This window comes from Zootoca vivipara, chromosome 8 (assembly GCF_965207765.1).
Source record: "Zootoca vivipara chromosome 8, rZooViv2.hap1.1, whole genome shotgun sequence".
Classification (NCBI taxonomy): Eukaryota; Metazoa; Chordata; class Lepidosauria; order Squamata; family Lacertidae; genus Zootoca; species Zootoca vivipara.
The window spans coordinates 77,171,497-77,194,638 of record NC_142591.1 but is presented as its reverse complement, the minus strand read 5'-3'; the positions used below and the strand labels follow the sequence as shown (position 1 = coordinate 77,194,638).

Genomic DNA, 23,142 nt, shown 5'->3' with positions numbered 1-23,142 from the left:
TTCCTGCTTTGAAAAACTGAATCTAGTTTTATTAAGTGGTTACAGATCTGTGAAAAGCAGAATAACGCCAACCAAGATCATACTGTTTCTAACATTAAATTAAATTAATCTTCCACCACACAACTCAGGCATTGCCTAACACTTCTTTTAATGGCGCAGCAATATAGTTTCAGCGTGCATTGTGTTACTAATTGCGTTTTAAAACTTGCTTATAACTGCTAGTCTTTTTCTGTAATTAAAGTATCATGTGCAGTTCCATTAAAAAAGAGTGCACATTTTGCCGCAGATTTAAGTGGGGAATGGACTGGACCCAAGTGACCTGGCTACGTAAGTCAGAAAGTGGGTTAGGCTCGGGTACAAGATTCCTTGCAGCAGAACAGCTGCATAGGTCATGGTATTATCCTACTAGCACGGGGGTAGCCAACATGGTGCCCTCCTGATGTTGTTGGACTGCAGCTCCCATCAGTCCCCAGCAGAGTGACCAATGGCCATGGATAATGGAAGTTGTGGCTAAACAACATCTGGAGGGCACTAGGTTGGCTACCCCCGTCTCACTGCAGCAGACCATTGCAGCAGAGCAGCGGTTGATGACTGAGAGAACAAAAGAGGCCTTGTACAGAAAAAAAGTGGGCATACATTAATAATAATATTAACCCTATCCCTATCTTAACAGCTAGGAGCCCACTGTGTGTCTGCAGACCTGCACATCTAGACCAACCTAAAAAAACAACAACAACCAATTTCATCACCCACTGGTGCTTTTGGGTGTGCATTCCTAGCATGGCAAGTCTGCTTGGCAAACTGGGTTTTGAAACTCAGCAGATGGCTGTCAAGGCCCTGCTCAAAAACCTTTAGTGAGGGAGGACCCCCCCTCCCCCCTAAAAACCCACCAATGTAACTGCATAACTGTTACCCACATAAAGATCATGGCTGAAATATTTGGTGTTTCCCAGATTTCAGGTATCTATTCATTAGACTTGCTTCCATATAAAAGTGGCCAAGTTCAGAATGAAGATATCAAAGCATAAAACTACTGACTGTCAAGATTGTAACATACGTTATTGCTCCATTTGGGATAGCAAATGCAGAGGTTTGGGGGCGGGGGCGCAATGCCTTCTGAGCCAACATTGTTTGTTCTTCTCTGCAGATTGGCCACATTGAAGGAAAGCCAGAGAGAAAAGGGGTCTTCCCAGTATCCTTCGTCCATATTTTGTCAGACTAAGTCGAATCGGAAACTTGAGCATTGCACATCCTTCCTGCAAGACGGGCTTTTAGCACGAAGCAAACAGCTGCTCCCTCCCTGTAATTCTGTGCACAACTGTGGATATATATGTATATATAACTGCTGTTACGGAACAAGAACTCATTTACGGCTCACCCAGCGAGGTGACTTATACTTGTATTGTAAATAACGGTGTTACTCTGCCTTTGCCAGTATTACGGTAGCCTTGGGACCTGGCATGCCTTCTTGGGTTTGCTCAAGCCATCCTTGGCATCAAGCACTTACATCTCTTTGTCTGTGTGTATGAACTACCAGCTCCCTAAATGTGGTTGGTCTCATCCGGTCCTGTTTAACTACAGAAATTACCATCTCTAATAAATCAGTATTCCTAAAATAGATAACTAGCAGAGAGTTAGATTCAGTTTTCAAAATGAACTGCTTTGGCTCATTTACAGCCCAGTTTACAGCTACCAATGTACACACTTTACAGCTTGCGAAATCTACTTCCTCGGTATTGTCAAAGAAAGTGTTCAATGTACACATCAAACAAAAGAAATATTCACTGATGCTACAGATTAACCAGTAGTCTTTTGTGGTGTGTGTGTGTGTGTGAACAGGCATTTCATGTTTGTATTATGTCGTTGGTGTTTCTCCCTCTGATATTTACCTCACCTAACACCATCTGAAAGTCTTCAGTTAAAATTGCTCTGTCTAATGAAGGAACACTTGTGGGACTTTTGGCTGGAGGTTTCCTTTAATGACACCAGGGTCTTAAAAGAAAAGCAGCCCACCCCCCATCTGCTTATTAGCATATACCACTCCCTACAACCTCTGTTTATGCAGAAACGTTACAAGTGTCTGCCAGCTTTTTCAAGTTTTCACGCAGTGCACTCCTGTTACAATCCGGTTGCCACACGGACTTGAAATATGAGTTTATGTGAGCATTAGTGTGTGCTAACTAATTGGCTCATTTAGAAGATATCTTTGCTGTTGGGGGATTTGAGCCTCCAACCCACTGGAGCTATTAATTCATAATGCTCTCTTAGTACTGTCGCCTGGAGAAATAATAATTAAAAACAAAACAAAACCCAGCTATCAAAACGAGTGAAAGATGACCTTTCATGCAAATTATCACCTGTTAAATCATGAGACGCCAGACTGTAACATCTGGAATTAAATTTGCTTTTGTGGAATCCTAATTATGGCTTGAGGTTGAACTTTCAGAATCTGCCGGCAATCTTGAAACCACTGAGCTGAACTTAGGAAGGGTATGTTTTGATCTGAGATGGCTTTAGAGTTTCCACCCTGCATTAATTGCATCTAAAACGCATTCTTTATTCTGATCAATGTATTAAGGATATATGCTCATTTCGGATATGGTGTTTCATTTATTTATTTGTTGATCTTTGTTATAATATGCAAAGCGGAATGTTCTTGTTTTGCTTATGATTCACGGAACGTTTTACAGTGCGGCTGCATGTGGTTTCCTGGGTTCGCCTGGCTTAAAACAGGGCTGGCTGACCCATGTCTGCCCCGATGTTGCTAGGCTAGTCATCCCTGATCACTGGCTAGGCTGGCTGGAGCCAATTCGAGCTGGAGATAGACGAATCTCCAAGGCCACTAGTTAGCTACCCCAGCTTTAAACAACTGCTTTTTGCAACAGCCCGATTTTCTTTTTCCTTCATAGCAGATTCTCGTGACTCCCTGTCAAAAGGTTTCCATTTCACGAAAAGCACAAGTTCACACTAATCGCTCCGAGGCTTTCGCTTTTGATGTTTTACAAACCTGTAGTCAGTGAATATTTATTTTTATTTAAATGGTTAACATACAGAACATAATCAACTTAAGAAATCTTGCATGAAAAAGAGCAAAATATTTATCAGCTATTATTGGAAAGTGGTTTTTTAAACTATTGCTTCATCTGTGTCATGACACATTCTGTTAAAAAGATATAAGCTTTCAAGTGAGTGACTGAGCCTGCTGGCATTGACTCTGCCGTGCTACCGATTTCAGTGTTTTCTCAGACTCATGCTGTTTATATGAAAGCCGGAACAAAAAAAAAATGACTTTGCATTCCATATTGCTCATCAATGCAGTGTGCTTCAGATGCATTAAAGAACAAAATGATCTACCTTTTTTGTCAAGTATATTTTAAAATGATCTCAAAATCCACTGGTTGAAAGAGAGAGAGAAAGCGCAACTCATATAAAGGAGATCCAGATGTGTAAAATGATGTAGAGTCAAAATGTCTATTATTTTGTATGCTTTTTTGAAGTAGTATAATAATGAATTTTTTAAAAAATAAAATGAGTTCCATCAGGAACAAGACTTGACTATTCTGGGTGATTTGAGAGTCCATAGGAGAATTAAAATACCATGTATGATATATAGGTAGAGTTTTAAGTACAATATTGTATTTAAACTCAGAGCCACTATCTGCAGTTTTGTACATGACGTATTTGGGAAGTCTTGTTTGTTTTGGGTTTTTTTTTCCCTGGGGAGAGGGAAGTATGTTCTGCAAATGGTGTGTTATTTTACTGTTGAACAGCAATTGCTATTTATTTTTTTATGACATTAGTGCATCAACATGTATAGAAAGCAGATCTGGTTAGAGCCACTAGTTGGAAACTGAAGTCTCATTTGAATGTTACAGTCACAATACATCAGTACACTTGTCTCCTCACGTGTTTAATGTGACAGTTTGAGTACTGTATGTGTTAATTTCTACTTTTTTTAATATTTAAAATTGCTTTTAAATAAATGTATTCAGTTGATCCCAGACATCTGAATGTCCTTTTATCAACTGGAGTCTGCTATAGGAGGAAAAAGTAGATCTCATCCACATACAATTACAGAGCATGTGTTTTTTCTGATGCTCATGTTCAGTTTCTATTCAGTAAAGAGATAAGAGCACCAGATAAATATATCCATTCATTCTGGTGTTCATACAGATTTGTGCACAGATTGTATTGGGGGGGTGGGGTGGAATCTGGATGCACTGAAATGCTTGTCTTTTGGTCTCTTACTCCGTTGTTTGCAGGTAGTTTATACTAAACAGTCTCTCTTCTGGTCCTAATACGCAGCTCCCAAGTGTTAAATGCTAAAACTTCATTGCTGGTACAAAAAGTGTTGCTTTTCAGTAGCATCTTTAACTTTTCCACCTGTGTGCGCATGCCATGAGGTAGAGAATTGGGGGTGGATAGATCTGCAGTCACCTTCATTAGTCCTTTTATTTCAGTGGAAGATAGAAAATGAAGTCCACTCTGTTTAACCCTCATTTTAAACAGATTTCTGTGCAACTGCAGCTGTTACGCTTTAAGGGCGAGCAGCTGCCAGATTTGTGTGCATTTTGGCTTTATTGTACAAGCTGCCCAACTCTTAAACAGGGGTGGGCTACTTTGGGTGGGAGATGCTCAAGGGCTACAGAGTCCCTTCAGGAAGTTGTGGGGAGCCACATCCCAATGATAATGGGGCATGACTAAAGCAAAATGTGGGGAGGGACACACACAACTTCTCCCATGATTTACACACACTCATTCACTAATCCAGGCATCCCCAAACTGCGGCCCTCCAGATGTTTTGGCCTACAACTCCCATGATCCCTAGCTAATAGGACCAGTGGTCAGGGAAGATGGGAATTGTAGTCCAAAACATCTGGAGGGCCGAAGTTTGGGGGTGCCTGCACTAATCCATTTTCCATGGGAGGGTGGGGGTCCTGTACAGAAGAAGCTCACCTGTGAATATGCTATAGCTCTGGCATATCAGGCCTGCCCCTCAATTATCTAATCCTACCTCAGATTCCCTTATTATATTTAAAGAATAGATGGTAACCTTGCCCCATTAGTTTCTCTGCTACGCATGCACCAAATGTCTGGATTTCTGGTACCTTTTATACCAAGCAGGGTTGCTATTTCGGAAAACATCCTTGGAAGTGTATTTTAAAGTGAGCAGCTTAAAGCAGTGATGACAGGATAAACATTGCCTATTTTTCGGGTGCATTTTTGCATCTGCTTATTTTCATAGGCAAAGGGTTTTGTTTATTTGTTCATTTGTTACGTCCTACATTTGGCCTGGAAATAATCCCAGACATTTTCTTAGGAAACATATAGCTATTAACCTTGCAGAATTGCAATTTCATGTAGAATAATGTGTTTGCTGATGTTTTAAGCAAAAGAAAGGCATCTTATATGCTTCCTCGGAAGTAGGCCTCTTGAGTACCATTCAACCTCATTGATGTCAGAACCAAAGGAAAGGAGCAGGCATTTTACCAAATTCTTAGATTCAGACGACAAAAATAGCAGATATTGTGTGCTTTGTTACACAGATTTCAATTTTTCAAAGAAAAGTTTTGCAGGACTCTGGTTTTTAGTTTGCACTGTTTGTTCACTGCCTTATGCCCTCTCGGGCTAGATTTTCAGCAAAGCCAGGGAAACCATAGCATTGTCACTAAAACCACCGGGTTGTAGAATGGACAGGACTCTGTGATGACTGCTCTCCATGTGGCAAGAGCTTGTAAACACACAGAGCCATTTTTAACTGTTCCTATGGTTTGCACACTTACAGCTCCTTGACTGTGCAATTCTACACAGAGTTGGATTTGTGTGCATGCGCAACTCACCGCCACTTCTGGATCTCAAACACCTTGAGTCATATTACGGAAGAGACCTTTAGGGTCACTCCTCTGCTTCTCTCCTGCCTCACCCAGGTTCTCTAACCTACAACCTTGTCGAGAATGATGCTCTCTTCCTGATCTATCCATTGGCTCTGCCACTGCTGCCATGTTGCAGCCAGAATCTTGCTCAGAAGGATGCGGGCGCCCTGCGGGCATGACATGACCTCATCCTGCATTTGACTATAAGGAACATCTGCCTTGTTGACAAACACAACGAAATCCCTTCTTCAGAATTGGGTACTAGCTGTACCCTTTCCCAGGAGGCCTCAGCCTCAGATTCTCCAGCAATGCTTGAAAGCCCCAGACCTACTATGATCTACCTGCAGGTTTCAAGGACACATGAAGGTGGGCGTGGCCTCCCTTATCTTTTTGGGCTTCCAATGTCCATCAGTCCCAGGCGTCATGGCCAATGGAGATCTAGTCCAGCAACATCTGGAAGACCGCAGGATAGCCAACCCTGCATTAAGAACCAGTCATCTTAATAGAATCTTGCTCCCTGCATTTCTCCTCCTAAAAGGATTGTGTACCCACCAACCTTGGGCAGCAGTAATGAAGTATGTTCCAACAGAAGAGTTAAAGTTGGTAACACACACAGGCTAAGGAGATCCTTTGCTGCCTTGCTTCCTTGAGGAGACATGGGCCCACTAGGCTGTCTCACCTAGACACCCCCTAACATGTCCTATCTAGTTGCTCAATTTATATCCCTCCCTCCCCTCTCAAAGGAGCTCAGTGGGGTCTTAAACCCCCATTAAGCCTTTTCACAGCAGAGGAAGCTCTCCGGCCACCAGTGGTGCAGTAAGATTCAGCTGCAGCTTCTGCAAGTTAGCCACAACGCTTGACATCATTGCACTTCCATCTTGCGTGACTCGATGGCAAGCAACCCTTTCAAAGGAAGTGCCGTTTCTCAGTTCTGCTTCCTCACTACACCGTCAGATGGAAAACAAGTCAGTGCTATGACTTGCTAGGGGTTATATGCTGTGTGTGTGTTTTCACTCAATCCAAGGTTTCCCAAACTCGGGTTTCCAGCTGCTTTTGGACTACAACTCCCATCACCCCTAGCTAGAAGGATGATGGGAATTGTAGTCCAAAAACTGCTGGAAGTTTGGGAAACCTTGACTTAATCAGAGCTACTCAGCCTTTAACTGCTCCATGTCACATAGAAATCAGTTAAGCTTGTATTGGCCGGGGTGGTGGGTGGGGGATGATAAGAAAAAGCTTCACCTGCTGTCTTTCAACCTGCTGGCAGCTGTGAAAGGCACCCAGCTGTAGGAAAGGGCAACTCTATCCTGCTCGTCTTCAAGGCAGCAAGATCCTGACCCATAGCCAGTGCCGGATTGACATATAAGCCAAACAAGCTACAGCTCAGGGCCCCACTATCTTGGGGTCCCCCCCAAAAAAAAATTAAAGGAAAAAAGTACATTTCCAAAATATAAAAAAACAAAATAAAACCTACATACACCAACAGTGTTTTGTGTTGTGTAGGCTCCTATGATGTAAGTAATGGCCCCCGCCTGCTAGCCCGCTCCCTAAAATATCACTGGTTTGCTTATTTCTATATACCTACAGTATAGGTGCCGACATTCTGTATGTGCAAGTGACTTTAAATACCTATTATTACCTATTATTATTACCTATTAGGACCCAGGTGGTGCTATGGTTAAACCACTGAGCCTAGGGCTTGCCGATCAGAAGGTCAGCGGCTTGAATCCCTGTGACGGGGTGAGCTCCCGTTGCTTGGTCCCAGCTCCTGCCAACCTAGCAGTTCGAAAGCACGTCAAAATGCAAGTAGATAAATAGGAACCACTACAGCGGGAAGGTAAACGGCGTTTCCGTGTGCTGCTCTGGTTTGCCAGAAGCGGCTTTGTCATGCTGGCCACATGACGTGGAAGCTATACGCCGGCCCCCTCGGCCAATAATGCGAGATGAGCGCGCAACCCCAGAGTCGGTCATGACTGGACCTAATGGTCAGGGGTCCCTTTACCTTTATATACAGTATAGGTGCCTACATTCTGTAGGTGCAAATGGCTTTAGATACCTATTCGGTCTATAAATTACCATATAGCATATTTTCAACACAAAAAACAGCGACAATTTGTTGTTGACAAAGGACAGCTGGACATACAGTATAAAGGGCCCCATTACCTTCAGTAGCTTAGGGCCTCATCAAACCTAAATCCGGCCCTGCCCGTAGCTATGGACCTCATTGTGACACCACTCACCCTTTGAAACTCCCTGCTGTTACATATCAGACAGGTGGCATCTCTACTAGGCTTCTCCACAAGCTGCCTTATACCAAGCCAGTCCATTGGCCCATCTAGCTCATTGGCCCTCCAGATGTTGCTCAACTACATCGCCTCATCATCCCCAGTGCATTGGCCATGCTTGATGGGGCTGATGGGATATGTAGTTTAGCCCATATGGAGGGCCACACCTGGCCTAAACTGACTCTCAGTGGCTCTCCAAGGGACTTGAATTTGCCTGGGCCTGGGCCTGGGATCAAGCTGCAGGCTGAGCTTCTGTCTCTGACCTGCCAGCAATTGCTATATAAACAGAGCCTAAGTCAAACTACAGTTGTCCAGTATTGCAGCCAAGCAACGTTAGACTTAAAAAGGTAAAGGTACCCCTGACCATTAGGTCCAGTCGCGAACAACTCTGGGGTTGGGCACTCATCTTGCTCTATAGGCCGAGGGAGCCAGCGTTTGTCCGCAGACAGCTCCCGGGTCATGTGGCCAACATGACTAAGCCGCTTCTGGCGAACCAGAGCAGCGCATGGAAACGCCATTTACCTTCCCGCTGGAGCGGTCCCTATTTATCGACTTGCACTTTGAGGTGCTTTCGAACTGCTAGGTTGGCAGGAGCTGGGACGGAACAACAGGAGCTCACCCAGTCACGGGGATTCGAACCCTGACCTTCTGATCGGCAAGCCCTAGGCTCAGTGGTTTAGACCACAGCGCCACCCGCATCCCTAACTTTAGACTTAGTCAGGCCTAAATCACCCCAAATGCTAATGTACATTATTTCACATCAAAATGTGACAAGGCAGTCATGGTAAGCTGTGGGGAGATGCCTGCCCACTTTGCTGAGTGGAGCCCTGGACTTCTCCCTTCTCTGGCAGCAGCAAGAGACCTGAATCACATTCTTAAGTCAAAGATGCTCATCCTGGGCACTTTTATTCTGGAGAAAAAGCACTGTTGTTGACATCCGTCTGTCTCAGAGACTATGGAGCGCACCTGTGGGGGTGAAGTCAAACCAACGCATTGGAAAGGACCTCCCCAAGGGCCAAGGCTGATCAGGGTGCGTGGAGGTCCCAGGCCCCACAGTCAACAAGACCCCCATCTCGGCCTCACTGACGTGCACTAACGGAGCAATGTCTAGACAGCCCAGTGTAAATCCACCCCCCAATTGACTGCTATTGTGTCAGTGTCTGAAAGCTGGTGGGCATAGCTACCTCTGGTGGAAAGGAATTCCATATCTTAGATATCAAATCTTGTGGGGGCCTCTAGGTTCTTTTCCTCCAGAAAGCGGCCAGGTTCAAAGCACAGGTGTCTCTAGACACCTGGCAAATGTCGTGAGTTTTTCTCCCTCCTAAACACTAGAATTCGTGGACATCCAAGGAAGTGGAAAATATTGGAAGGTTCAGGAAAGGCAAGAGCACTTCCTCCCCGCAGTACATAGTACAGTAACAAGTATGGAACTCGCTTCTGCAAGAGGCAGTGACAGTCAACAACCTGGATGGCGTTAAAAGAGGACGGGACGAATTCATCCAACATTTATCAGATGAAAATAGGGACATTCTATTCCACATCATGAAGCTGCTCCCACATTTGGTCTCCCTGCACACATATATGTCAAATACACATACCACAGAGCCTAGGGCTTTCCGATCAAAAGGTTGGCAGTTCGAATCCCTGCAACGGGGTGAGCTCCTGCCAACCTAGCAGTTCAAAAGCATGTCAAAGTGCAAGTAGATAAATAGGTACCACTCCGGCGGGAAGGTAAACGGTCAGGGGTCCTTTTACCTTTACTATTCTACATCAGGAAGCTGCTCCCACGTTTGGTCTCTCCCTGCACACATATTTGTCAAATACACATATACGTCAGTCGCTTTGAGCCAATTGCAACCTTTCCACAGAACCTACCTCACAGGGTTGTTGTAAAGAAAAAAATGTGCAAGGAAAGGGATCCTGTATCTTCCACCGGCAAATGGAATAAATTGATAGCTGTAAGCTCCATTTACAAGAAAGGAATAAACACTCCTAAGAAATGGCTGGCTGCTGAAGTATTTTAAAAAATTAAAGTGGATTTGTGACCTTTTCCTTCAAAATTATAGGAAGGGCTTCAGATGCCGCTTCCTTCATTTGGTGCAAGTATTTTATTATCTGTATAAACACACCCACCCACCCACACCACTTTTAATTGTTCTCCGAGAAGTGGAGGGGAGAAAAATGGAAAACAGGGACACCTCGGGGATCAAATCGGAAATCGGGACGGCTTCTGTAATTCCGGGACTTTCCCTGGGAAATCGGGATGCTCTGAGGGTATGAGGGGCTGTCAATGGCTACTACTAGCCATGACGGCTTATGTTTTGCCTTCACAGTTGGACGCTTCTGAAAAGCAGCTACTGGAAACAGCAGGAGGGGCAGAGAGGAGGGCTCTTGTGGTCAAATCCTGCTTGAAGGTTTCCTACAGGTATCTGGATGCCCCGGCCCCTGCGAGTACGAGATGCCCCTGGCCTGATCCTGCAGGGCTGTTTTTACGCAGATCCTCCCCCCTCCCGTTACAAATGCATGGCACAAGCTAGGAAAAGCTTTGCTCAGGTTCTGCCGGCTGTGTGTCAAAAAACAACCTTTACTCCCAGGTAGACGCTTTCAGGATCGGGGCACGGATCGAGCATCTCGGAGGTAAGCAGGACTCTCCTCCTCCTTCCCCCTTACGGGTCCCTTCCTTTTATAGCTATCTTTTTTGTCTCCCGCACGCAGCTTGCCGCCTCCTCTTCCTTGCAAACCTGTAGCAGTGACGTTGAGACTGACCAACCCGGAAGCTCCGTTGCCTTTTGCAAAAGAGGCTGCAGAAATCTGGTTCCTTCTCCTGGCCGCCACCCGTTGCAATTCGGCGGCTCGCTTGCACCCACCCCGCTCCCTCGGATCCGCTTCGTCCGCGCGCAGCGGAAACGGTGAGTGTGACCTGGTTATTATGATTTTTTTTCCCATTATCATTTATTTGGCATTGCATTGATTGATTGCAACACCGTCGCGCCTTTCCATCGCTTGCTCGTCTCTCTCTCCCCCCCTCCGTCTTTTAAGTCATTCAAACCGGTTTCAGCGCAAAGCAAACGTGGTAGAGCATCACTATGGGGAAGTGATCGAGGGATCGGGTGGGGAGCAGCGGAGCGTTGCGGTTTCCAGGCTGCCTCATTTACAGGGGGAAGCAAAATGGGGGATGGGGGAGCCACCTTTCCCAATGAATGGGGGTGACAAAGCAACGCAGCCTCCCTCCCCTCCCTATGGCAAGGCCTTTCTCAGGCCCCGATCCCCACGCTGATGTGCGGCCGGGGCCCGATCCTCCGCCTGCTTCCTCGGCAGGGAGTGTCGCTCAGTGGGTGTTCTTTACTCCCGGGGAAGCCTGCATGGGGTTGTGGCCTCGATCCTTGGCGGTGTGTGTATAGAGGGTGGAAACTGCATGCATGCTGTCTTGTGCGGCCCGATCCTCTGCCTGGTGACTCCTAGAGGATGCATTATTGCTAGGGAAGCGAGTGCAGGGTTGCAGCCTCGCACCTTGCCTACGTGCGACCCGATCCTCCGCGCTGCGGCTCAGTGGGGAGGAAGGGGCTCTGACTCTGACACCATGGGGTGCAACATAGATCTACTCGGAAGTAAGCCCTGTTGACTTCAGTGGGGCTTACTCCCAGGTAAGTGGGGTTCGAATGGCATCCTTCCTTGCCGTGCAGGGTGCAGAATTAGATCGATTTGCATAGGTACCCTTTTCTTGATCACCTCCTAGCAGGCGGCGGAAGAAATAGAGGAAGGGCAGGCTGTGTCTTCTTCTTCTTCTTCTTCTTCTTCTTCTTCTTCTTCTTCTTCTTCTTCTTCTTCTTCTTCTTCTTCTTCTTCTTCTTCTTCTTCTTCTTCTTCTTCTTCTTCTTCTTCTTCTTCTTCTTCTTCTTCTTCTTCTTCTTCTTCTTCTTCTTCTTCTTCTTCTTCTTCTTCTTCTTCTTCTTCTTCTTCTTCCTCTTTTGGCGCTGATGGAGGCGGGGAGAGGGAAGTTGAGCTCGAGCTCGGCATTGGAGATCTGCTTGGCTGCTAGAAGGCCCCCAGGTGCGGTCCTTGGCATCTCCAGGTGGGGCTCCTACCTGAAACTCCGGAGAGGGGACGATAGCTAAAGGGCAAGGCATCTGCACTGCATGCAGAAGGACCAGGGTTCAATCCAAGGTATCTCCAGGAGGGGAACTCTGAAACTCCGGAGAGCCACTGCCAGCCTGTGTAGGCAATACTGGGGTACATGAACCTAGTGGTCTGACTCTGTATAAGATAACTACTTAGGCCAGTTTCAAATGTGACTCAGAAGATGCAAACTGTCCCCAGATTTGTGGGAGGATGTAACCGCAGCTGCTCTTTTCGTCCCTTTGTGGTGTATTGGTTTAGAGCGTTGGGCTAGGACCCAAGAGAGCAGGGTTCGAATCCCCACCCAGCCACGAAGCTCACTGGGTGGCCTCTTGGGCGAGTCACCATCTCTCTGTCAAACCTACCTCACAAGGTTGTTGTGAGGCTGGAATTGTTGTGAGGCTGGTTCAAAGCTCCTTCAAAGATAAAGGCAGTAGATAAATGCAATAAATAAGTACTAGTAAATTATTCAATACATTCACCCTGGGATCTTGATTTTAGAAGAGGTCTGAAGGCAGCTCTGTATAAGGAAGTTTTTAATGTTTAATTCTGTTTTTGTATATGCTGGAAACTGCCCAGATTGGCTAGGGCAACTCAATTCAGATGGGCGGATGCAAATACAGTAATAATAATGATGATGATGATGAATTATTCTGAGTTTGTATTGAACTGCACTAACTGTTCATTTAAATATTTGGCACAAGGCTTTTTGCCAATATGGTTTGATTACATTAATGGAAATGTTTGAGTTCCTAAATGTGAATGGCTTTGTTGTTACAGTGGTACCTTGGTTCCCAAGCACCGAAAACCCGGAAGTAAGTGTTCCGGTTTTCAAACGTTTTTCAGAAGCCGAACGTCCAATGTGGCTGTCGGCTGTCGTTTCCAGGGCGCCTGCACCAATCAGAAGCTGCGCCTTGGTTTCCAAACATTTCGGAAGTCAAACGGACTTCCAGAACGGATTACGTTTGGCACTTTTGTTTTGGCTATTTATTTTGCGTTTTTTGTTTTTGAGGCTTTTTCGGTTCATTTCTTTATTTTTGTGACTGTGTGGAACCCAGTTCAGCTACTGGTTGACTAATTGTGTGACTGCGGAAATGGATAAAAGCCCCCCATCCAAACAATGACTATCATCAGTGCAGGTAAGAAAAAAAAGTAATTTTAATTTTTATCATCTACAAAACTGTCTTATTTATTTTATAGTATAGTACCTGTACATTGATTATTGCTTTCATTTTATGGATCAATGGCCTCGTTAGATAGTAAAATTCATGTTAAATTGCTGTTTTAGGGGTTGTTTTTAAAAGTCTGGAACCGATTAATCCATTTTGCATTACTGTCTATGAGAAAGTGCACCTTGGTTTTGGAATGGACTTCCAGAACGGATTAAGTTTGAGAACCAAGGTCCCACTGTACAGTCAGCTACTCAGTGTGGAGCTCGTTTTTGTCGGGAAAGCAGCATACAAAGATTAGATCAATTCTTTTAATGGCACTTTAGACCCCACACAGTTATACCTACAATCATTGAATTGCAGAGTTCGAAGGGACCACGAGGGTCATCAAGTCCAACCCCTTGCAATGCAGGAATCTTTCCCAACACGGGGCTCGAACTCACGACCCCAAGGTAAAGAATCTCATGCTTTCCTAGTAGCTGGCATTGCTCAGGAACTCCCAAGGAGCCAAAAGTTCAGAGCGCTTTTGAAATCAGCAGTGAAAACTGTTGCGAGCATGGAAAGCTTCCGCCAGTCACCTTGTTTCAAAATGGTACCCAAAAAGAGACTGAGACCTGCCCCTTAATTTCACGTGAATGATCTCTTAAAAGCTGGCCATCTGTACAGTGGACAAACAACATTCCAAAGCACATAGAAGTTTATATGTAAGTACAGTGGTACCTTGGTTCTCAAATGCCTTGGTTTTCAAAAGCCTTGGTTCCCAAACACCGAAAACCCGGAAGTAAGTGTTCCGGTATTCAAACATTTTTGGAAGCCGAATGTCCGATGTGGCTGTCGGCTATTGTTTCCTGGGCGCCTGCACCAATCAGAAGCCGTGCCTTGGTTCCCAAACATTTCAGAAGTCAAACGGAGGGCAACGAAAATGGTCAAAGGACTGGAAACGATGCCTTATGAGGAACGGCTTAGGGAGCTGGGTATGTTTAGCTTGGAGAAGAGAAGGTTAAGGGGTGATATGATAGCCATGTTCGAATATATAAAAGGATGTCATATAGAGGAGGGAGGGAGGTTGTTTTCTGCTGCTCTAGAGAAGCGGACACAGAGCAATGGATTCAAACTACCAGAAAGAAGATTTCACCTAAACATTAGGAAGAACTTCCTGACAGTAAGAGCTGTTCGGCAGTGGAATTTGCTCCCAAGGAGTGTGGTGGAGTCTCCTTCTTTGGAGGTCTTTAAGCAGAGGCTTGACAGCCATATGTCAAGAATGCTTTGATGGTGTTTCCTGCTCGGCAGGGGGTTGGACTGGATGGCCCTTGTGGTCTCTTCCAACTCTACGATTCTATGATTCTACTTCTGGAACAGATCAAGTTTGAGAACCAAGGTACCACTGTATTTGGCACTTTTGTTTTGCTATTGACTTTGTGTTTTGTGTTTTTGTTTTTGAGGCTTTTTCGGTTAATTTGTTTTTGTGACTGTGTGGAACCCAGTTCAGCTACTGATTGATTGATTGTGTGACTGTGGAAATGGATCAGAGCCCACCCCACCCCCACCCAAACAATAGCTATCATCAGTGCAAATAAGAAAGAAATTAATTTTTATCATCTACAATACTGTCTTACTTATTTTATAGTACAGTACATTGATTATTGCTTTCATTTTATGGATTGGTGGTCTCATTAGATAGTAAAATTCATGTTAAATTGCTGTTTTAGGGGTTGCTTTTAAAAGTCTGGAACGGATTAATCCGTTTTTGCATTATTTTCTATGAGAAAGCGCACCTTGGTTTTGGAACGCTTTGGTTGTGGAACGGACTTCCGGAACGGATTAAGTTTGAGAACCAAGGTACCACTGTACTGGATGTTATAGGGCTTTCAGTGTGTCTAAAGGAGGAAAGCAACCATCACAAATGCTTTTGAATCACACAGTTTTTGTTAGGGTTATGTGCTATGTGGAGCTGCAACCCCACAGCCAGATCCTAGATGTTGAAAGTAGCCCTCCCCCCCATTTTATATTTGAGCTTTGCCCCCTATATACCCTGCAAAGTGTGCATGAGATTGTGGGCTGTTAAGAACAGAAACTTGGGCCCGTTTTGCATTCATAGGAGATGGGGAGGGGAGGATAATGGGAATAAAGGGAAAGGGTGTTGGCAGTTTGATAGATGCCCCCTCCTGATTTATAGGGCCTTGGTTGTTCAGCCTTGGGAAACTGGTGAGGATTCCCAGCTGGGAGGAGGAGGACTGGAAAGAGGAGGGGAGATGGCGAAGTGGCTTCAAGAAAAGACTACAAGGCATCTTGACTGGGGAGGGATGCCTCGTTCCATAAAGTAGCTTGCTTTTTTGGAATTTCTGTTGTTATTATTCCCAGAAGGAAAGCTTCTGGGTTTTTAGGAAACCTTTTCTTAAGTTTGTTATATACCGCCCCCCGAATTCTTTTATTATTCTGCAAGACGGCCATGAACGATAAAATGTGCCAATTGTTCCTTTATATTTCCAACAAAGGTCACTTTTGGACCTAAACATTTTAGCTAATTTACTTGGCGCCAAGTACCACCTATGAATAATTTTTGAACAGTTCTCTTTCGACGTGTAACTAGCAGTGAATTTGTTTTCCACAAATGTGGAAACCCACAGGTTCAGATCAATTATTTTGACCCACATCTTGTGCCCATTTGATCACAGATGATTCCACAAATTCTGATGCATCTCTCCTCTTCTCTAGTTGACTTTAACACTAACAGAATTAACCCCTGCTTCACAGAGTGAGCCGGAGAGTTGTAGCTCCTTAAGGTAATGTAGAATGGCAAAGCCTTAGGTTGATATCTTCTGGACCTTATTGTAGTGGTGCACAGAAAGTGAATCTCAGCCTAAGATTTTAACAGCCGGGAGATCCTGGAATTTTTGTGTGTGTGTGCAACGGGCTTTTATTTGCAGGTGTGCATGAAGAAGCATGACTCAAACATTGCGCCCGGAACCTTCTAGAATGTTTCACATGACCTGAAGCTCAGTGCTTTTCCAGGGAGGTCTCTTCGCACTTGCAGCTGCCCATTGTCCCAAGTTCGATTCACACATACATGCTCAGGGGTTGTTGATGACTTGCATGTGTGAATGGCTTCATCTCTGTACATGAATGGCTTGTTCTGTGTTCAGCAACCTTTTATACTGCCTGTCTGGCGATGATGATGATTGTCAGAGGGCCTGATGTGGCTACTCTAGAGTAACGACTCCAGCATGGTCGTTTTAGGCTTTTATTAAGTGCTGATTATTTACAGTGTTCAGAGCGGTTAATGTACATCCTTAAGGTGAGGTGTCAGAACCTCCGAATGGCGATTGGCGCGTTTTCCTCCAGCATAGAAGCTTTGGAAGACCCAACCTCTTCCCCCTACGTTTGCGTCGCAATTCCGGAGTTGGGGGGATTGGCCTCCCCCCCGTGCGTCCAACTTCCTGTCCCACCTGGGGCATGGGCTCCGCAACCTTGCCTGAGCCTCGGACACTACTTCCTGACTCTCCGCTGGAGGCAGAGCTCTCCTTGCTCTCTCCAGCGCTTGGGGATGGGCTGGAACTTAAGATGGGAGGGACTTCCCTGTATCCCTTGTCCCTCACAATGATGATTATTTTAAATGTACTCAATCCACATATTCACCTGCTGTCACCAAGAATCCCTTGATGTGGAGAAGTCAAGACCTGTATGAAAGTCACTTCTCGGAATAGTCCTTTTGCTTTTTTCCAGTGGTACAGTATTCACATACAGTGGTGCCTCGACTTACGAATTTAATCCGTTCCGAAGGCACCTTCGTAGGTTGAAAAATTCGTAAGTCGAAAAGCGCCATTGGAAACGCGATTTCCCATAGGAATGCATTGAAATGGAAAAATTCGTAAGTCGAAGCAACCCCATCTAAAAATTCGTGAGTCAAAAAAACCCTATCTAAAACCGCCGCAGTTTCCATTTGGATGTTGAAAAAATCGTAAGCGCGCGGCCATTTGCCCCATTCGTAAGTCGAAAAATTCGGTTGTCGAGTCGTTCGTAAGTCGAGGTACCACTGTATTAGTTATTCTGAAGCATTTTCCCCAAACATTAATTTTAACAAAACACATGTGTCATTTGATTGCAGGACAACCTCTAAGCCCGTGATTCCCAACGTGGGGCACCCCCCCACAGGGGGGCAATTTGAGAATGAGTTATTAACAGTTAATGGCTTTTTAGGCTTCCTCCACGTGAATAGGAGTTCACTTTTTGAATAATAAGAATTATATGTCACCGGGGAGGGCGGGGCAGTCAGGATTTTAGAGATGCTTAGGTGAGGCATGGCCAAAAAAAGATTGGGAACCACTGCTCTAAGCGGATTACAAGAAACAGTAAAGGCTACCAATAGAAGCTGTTTAGTAACAACAGAAGACTTTTCCATATACGTAATTAAGATTTGTGTAAATAGAGAAGTATACTGGCAAATGAACAGCAAGACTCCCACGAGAGGTGGTGGACTCTCCTTCCTTGGAGGTTTTTAAGCAGAAGTTGGGTGGCCATCAGTCATGGATGCTTTTGTGTTTGTGAGGCTCACATGTTTGCAATAGTTGAACAGCCTTGGCCAGAAATTCCACAGGCCCTTTGCACTTCCTTCCTGCCGTAAAGACATGATGAGTGTCACTGGAAAACAACAACTGGGGAAGGCAAATCAGCATTTCCACGTTGCAAGGCAGACAGAAGCTGAAAGCTGTTATGAGATCCGCTGGGGATGGCATCTAACTTGAGTTCCGATTCAGAATACACACACGCCCAAAACCTAGTAGATGCATTCAAGACTAAGAAGTGCTGAGCACATGGGAGTTAAACCACTGGCGGAGACAGAACTAGCCAGCCACCACCCATCCCCCTAAATGCATGATTCAGACTGCAGAAAACTATTACGGTACAGAATGTGCCCACAGTAGCATGGCTCCAGGATGACTCAGGGAAGTGATGGAGCCTTGGGATGGGCACTGGAAAGAAGATCTGGTTGAGATCCTGCCTTGGCACCCTGGAAAGTGAGCTGCTTTGCCTTGAAACACTTTGGGTGTGACCCACTTCAGCTGGGATCTGAAGCCTAACTCTTGGAAAAAACTGAGGCTTCTTTAGCTTTTGGGATCCCCACCCCCCGTTGTCGGAAATGGGCAAAAATTGGATGAAATTAGCCACCCCTTCTGGGAAGCCTGCCAAATGTCAGACAAGTAGGTTCAGGGGCTTCTGTGCTAGGTGCCTGTAAAACTCTTCTTCTTCTTCTTCTTCTTCTTCTTCTTCTTCTTCTTCTTCTTCTTCTTCTTCTTCTTCTTCTTCTTCTTCTTCTTCTTCTTCTCCTTCCTTAAGGGAGACCTAAAACTTTTCTCATTTCTTTGCAGAAGTGGATAAAATTTGCAGGCAACCACTTTCGCCTTTTCATTGATAGTCAGTGGGGCCAAATGAAGAGTTAGATTTCCCGGGGTGAGATGAGCCTTTGGGTCTGAGTTGATGCAGGATGAGCCTAATGGGATGAACTGAGATCTGTGCTGCATTTTAATTTTGATGTGACCGTTTATAGCCAAGTCACTAGTCCTCAGCCTCGCTTCACGTCCTGTGTGATATGAGAATAACAGTGTGGTCCAGTTTCAAGGGAACATCAAATAAGGGGGGGCATCCAAATGTGTCCATTTGCACAACAGGACTCCCCCCTTTTCTTATCCCCCTGCATGCCTCCACAATCTGCTCCTGAGCCGATTTAGGAAACTGCAGGAAGTGAGGGGAAATCCTAGTCTTGCAATGTTGGTTTTTCATGCAAAGCTTACAAAGTGCTTTTCAAATTTAAAAGTCCCATAACAACCAGGAACACTAGCTAATAGTTGTTCCTCTTTTTATAGGTGGAAGGCCGAGAATAATTATGTGGCTGCCCTGAGGATTTTAATCGAAATCTGCCGGGTCTCCCATAATAGGTGGTTATCTGCCACACCAACTTAACTCTTCATGAAACACAACATCCCAGGTTATATCAGCTACTAAACTGCATTAAGCTGTGTATAGTTGTTTCACAGTGGCTGTAGGGTTGCAGCCCAAACATTGATCCTTCCCTCTCTTTTTAATGTGTTTCTGGTTGTAATTATCCATGTGTTAGCAGCCACCACATGCTAGGCTACTTATCGTAGGTTGAGCTGGTTAGATTTCATTTGGACAAAAGCAGATTATCGCCTTATGTCACAGCAGATGCTGGGCCCCAAGACTTTCCAGTCTTCCCTGTTTGCATTTCCAAATTCCTACATCTGTTGCTGAGATCCAACAGCCTCGGTTCTCTGTTAAACATGGGTCAGGTTGGCCTGTAAGTGGACATGGACCTGGGCTTTAGAGCAGTGTTAGAAACTCAGATATATAAGCTAATCGCCAAAGGAACACCTTAAACCTCATGGAATCTTAGAGTTGGAAGGGACCCAAGGATCATCTAGTCCAACCCCCTGCAATACAACCAGCGTTGCAGTCGCCACAACGGAATATCTTTTTTTAATGATAATTTTTATTGTTTTTATACATTCAAGAGAAGGAAAATACATATAGCAATATACATAAAAAGAGAAAAGACAAAAACATAGCACACACAAAACAAAACAAAAAACAAAAAAGATAATACACACAATAACAATAACCTACAATCTTTTTAACTTTCTTCTAACTTTCAGACCATTATTTCTGGGACTTCCCCAGATCCCTCCTAACTGATTTCCATTTCAAATCAACTTTAGCAGTTTCTTACTCATTCTTTTAAACATTTACCATAGCTATCCCATATCCTTTACATCAAATCAATTATATTAAATTCATCTATATATTTTTTCTAACATCTTCTTTCATTCCTAATGCCTAATAGGAAAAAAAAAATTCCCATAGATATTCAAATTTTTATACATCAGAATATTTTCCTAAATATACTTTAAACTTCTTCCAATCTTCTTCCACCGTCTCCTCTGCTTGATCTCGGAGTCTCCCTGTCAGTTGCGCGAGTTCCATAAAGTCCAACATCTTCACCTGCCATTCTTCTATGGTTGGTAATTCTGTTTTCTTCCAATATTTTGCAATTAGTATCCTTGCTGCCGTCGTAGCATACATAAAGAAAGTAACATCTTGCCACAACGGAATATCTTTGTGCCTCCCCACCCCACCCCGTGGTGGAATTTGTTATTACTGTTGTTCATTTCATTTATACACCGCTTTATATTTTTTTAAAAAAAGACCTCAAAGCGTTTTAAAAAGGTAAAGGTAAAGGGACCCCTGACCATTAGGTCCAGTCGTGACTGACTCTGGGGTTGCGCACTCATCTCGCATTATTGGCCAAGGGAGCCGGCGTATAGCTTCCAGGTCATGTGGCCAGCATGACAAAGCCGCTTCTGGCAAACCAGAGCAGCACATGGAAACGCCGTTTACCTTCCCGCTATAACGGTTCCTATTTATCTACTTGCATTTTGATGTGCTTTCGAACTGCTAGGTTGGCAGGAGCTGGGACCAAGCAACGGGAGCTCACCTCGTCACAGGGATTCGAACCGCCGACCTTCTGATCAGCAAGCCCTAGGCTCAGTGGTTTAGCCCACAGCGCCACCTGGATATTTTACAACACATTAAAATATCAAACAAAACAATTTGAATCCAGGGTTCAAATCTCCACTCGAGTCCTGAAGCTCATGGAGTGACCTTGGAGTCAGTCGCAGCTTCTTAACCTACCTCACAGGGTCGTTGTAGGGATAAACTGAGGAGGGTGTGTGTGAACCATGTACTCCTTGGAGAAAAAGGTGCGATAAAATGCAGTAAATGAGCTCTTCGGCTTACCTGCTTAAGAAAGCAGGAGAAGCCAGCCAGGTGGAGATGTCTTTGGGCAACCTGGCACCTAGAGATCTGCTCGTGGTCGCAATTGGACCTCAAAATCGGTCTCAAAACACTCCTGGCGCCGAGGAATTTCTAACACTGCTTCGGAGCTGCCCAGAGCCAGTTCCTTCGTTGCAGTTTTAGGCCTAGTATCAACATTGACACCCTTAGGCAGTTGCTCTTGGTCCAGCAAAGCCCAGGTCCTCCGTGTTGGGCAGCCCAGTCTATGAGCCGCCACCGCTTTAAAATTTCCCACAATGCCCACTGAGATAAGACGAGTCCTTGAAAAGCTGGTATCGCAGGATCAAGCTCATCCATTTTTTTTTGAATTAATTAAACCCAATAGCTTGAGCTGGGTTTTGAACAAATGTGCAATTAATTCTTAATGCTTGTGTTATTCTCTTCCTTGGTGGGTTGTGCAAAAAGCTGTTCTGAATAATGCTTTTTATAGGGTGGGCAGGCCACTAGGTAGTGCTACAAACTCCGATATGTAAGCTAGGCGCCAAATGGCTCCTTAAAACCAGGGTTACAGTCGCCAAAACGGAATGTCTACCGTAGTTGCCATTGGGGGGGGGCAGGCAGCTCAAAAGTTGTGTTTTTCAACACGACCTTTTTGGTTCCTGAAATTCATTTTGATTACGCAGAAAAAATAGAACAGATAGAATTCTACAAGATGTGGGATCCGTGTGTGAAAACAGTCAAGATCCAAGGATCCCCAGGCATGCATCTCCCACAACTTTGATGCTCTCCCTTTTTGGTTACCTCTGTGTGCTTGTGAGTACCTGAAATACTGTCTTTAGGTTCCCATGTCACTGCATCAAAATAGTCTCCCCATTAGACTGAAACTGTTGAGAACCCTCTTGTGGTTTTTGCACCAACCATTTTCAAGGTGAGACAAAAGCTTTTCCTTTGTCAACACCATTGCAATATGTTCCACTTGTGGTGTGGTGTATAGCATAGCAAGATTTCAGCTTCCCTTCCCCTCTCTTGGTTGTAGTTTTCTGACGGTTGTATCTTAAAACCAGAAGTGGAATATTGACAGTTTGGACATCAGTTATTCCTTCCTGTTGGGCCTTTCCACTTCATCCTTACAACAGCCCTGTGGTGTAGGGCAGTGTTAAAAATTACCCATGTGCCAGGCACATTTTGCAACTGGCGCAGGTGCATCAGATGTCAAGGAAATAAACAACTATCTGACTTTTAGAAGACATCTGAAGGCATGTCTAGGGAAGTTTTTAAATGCTTGATGTTTAATTGTGTTTTTAATATATTCTGTTGGGAGCAGCCCAGAGTGGCTGGGGAAACCCAGCCAGATGGGTGGGGTATAGATAATAAATAATAATAATAGTAATAATAATAATTTATTACGACTACATGAGATCTCTGGATGCCAGGTTGGCAACTGGGGAAAGAAAAATGTCCCCTAGAGAAGGATCTGCAATATTTTCCTTGAAGCTTGAATTTGTTTTATTCTGGATGCTTTTATTTGATGTTTTAATATGTTGCCAACCACGCTGAGGTTTGTTCTTTAAAATATAAAGCGGCACAAAAATGAAATTAATAATATTGACAACAGCAGCAAGCTTCAGTGAGGAAAAACTGGCACCTAGACATTCCATTGTGGTGACAATAAACCGGGTCCAAGGTGCCATTGGGCGATTAGATTATATATCTTGAGTTTCTAACACTGGACTGTAAGGTCAGCCAGTGAGTTTCATGGCCGAGTGAGCTAGGTTAAGAGCTTTGAGAATTTAAAGAAGAAAAGTCTTGGGACACATAGATCTTGACCCATTCTGACCATTCATAACATAAGAATATTCTTCACAATGGTGAGTGAAGACAAGTGACAACCAT

At 44.6% G+C, this 23,142-nt stretch overlaps 2 protein-coding genes across 9 annotated transcripts in view; both read left to right on the top strand.

Moving 5' to 3' along the window:
- Nucleotides 1–3,996, top strand: part of ASAP1 (ArfGAP with SH3 domain, ankyrin repeat and PH domain 1) — a 140,230-nt gene extending 136,234 nt beyond the window's left edge. For all 5 annotated transcript variants that reach the window (XM_060277616.2, XM_060277613.2, XM_088675898.1 and 2 more), the window contains one exon: nucleotides 1,148–3,996. In XM_060277616.2, the coding sequence (XP_060133599.2) occupies nucleotides 1,148–1,222 (75 nt within the window). In that variant the 3' untranslated portion in view covers nucleotides 1,223–3,996. The remainder of the gene's footprint in view (nucleotides 1–1,147) is intronic.
- A 6,943-nt stretch (nucleotides 3,997–10,939) lies between these two features.
- CYRIB (CYFIP related Rac1 interactor B) overlaps nucleotides 10,940–23,142 on the top strand; it is a 70,109-nt gene continuing 57,906 nt past the window's right edge. For all 4 annotated transcript variants that reach the window (XM_035125243.3, XM_088675896.1, XM_035125241.3 and 1 more), the window contains exon 1: nucleotides 10,940–11,067. The gene's annotated coding sequence lies outside the window, so the exon portion shown is untranslated. The remainder of the gene's footprint in view (nucleotides 11,068–23,142) is intronic.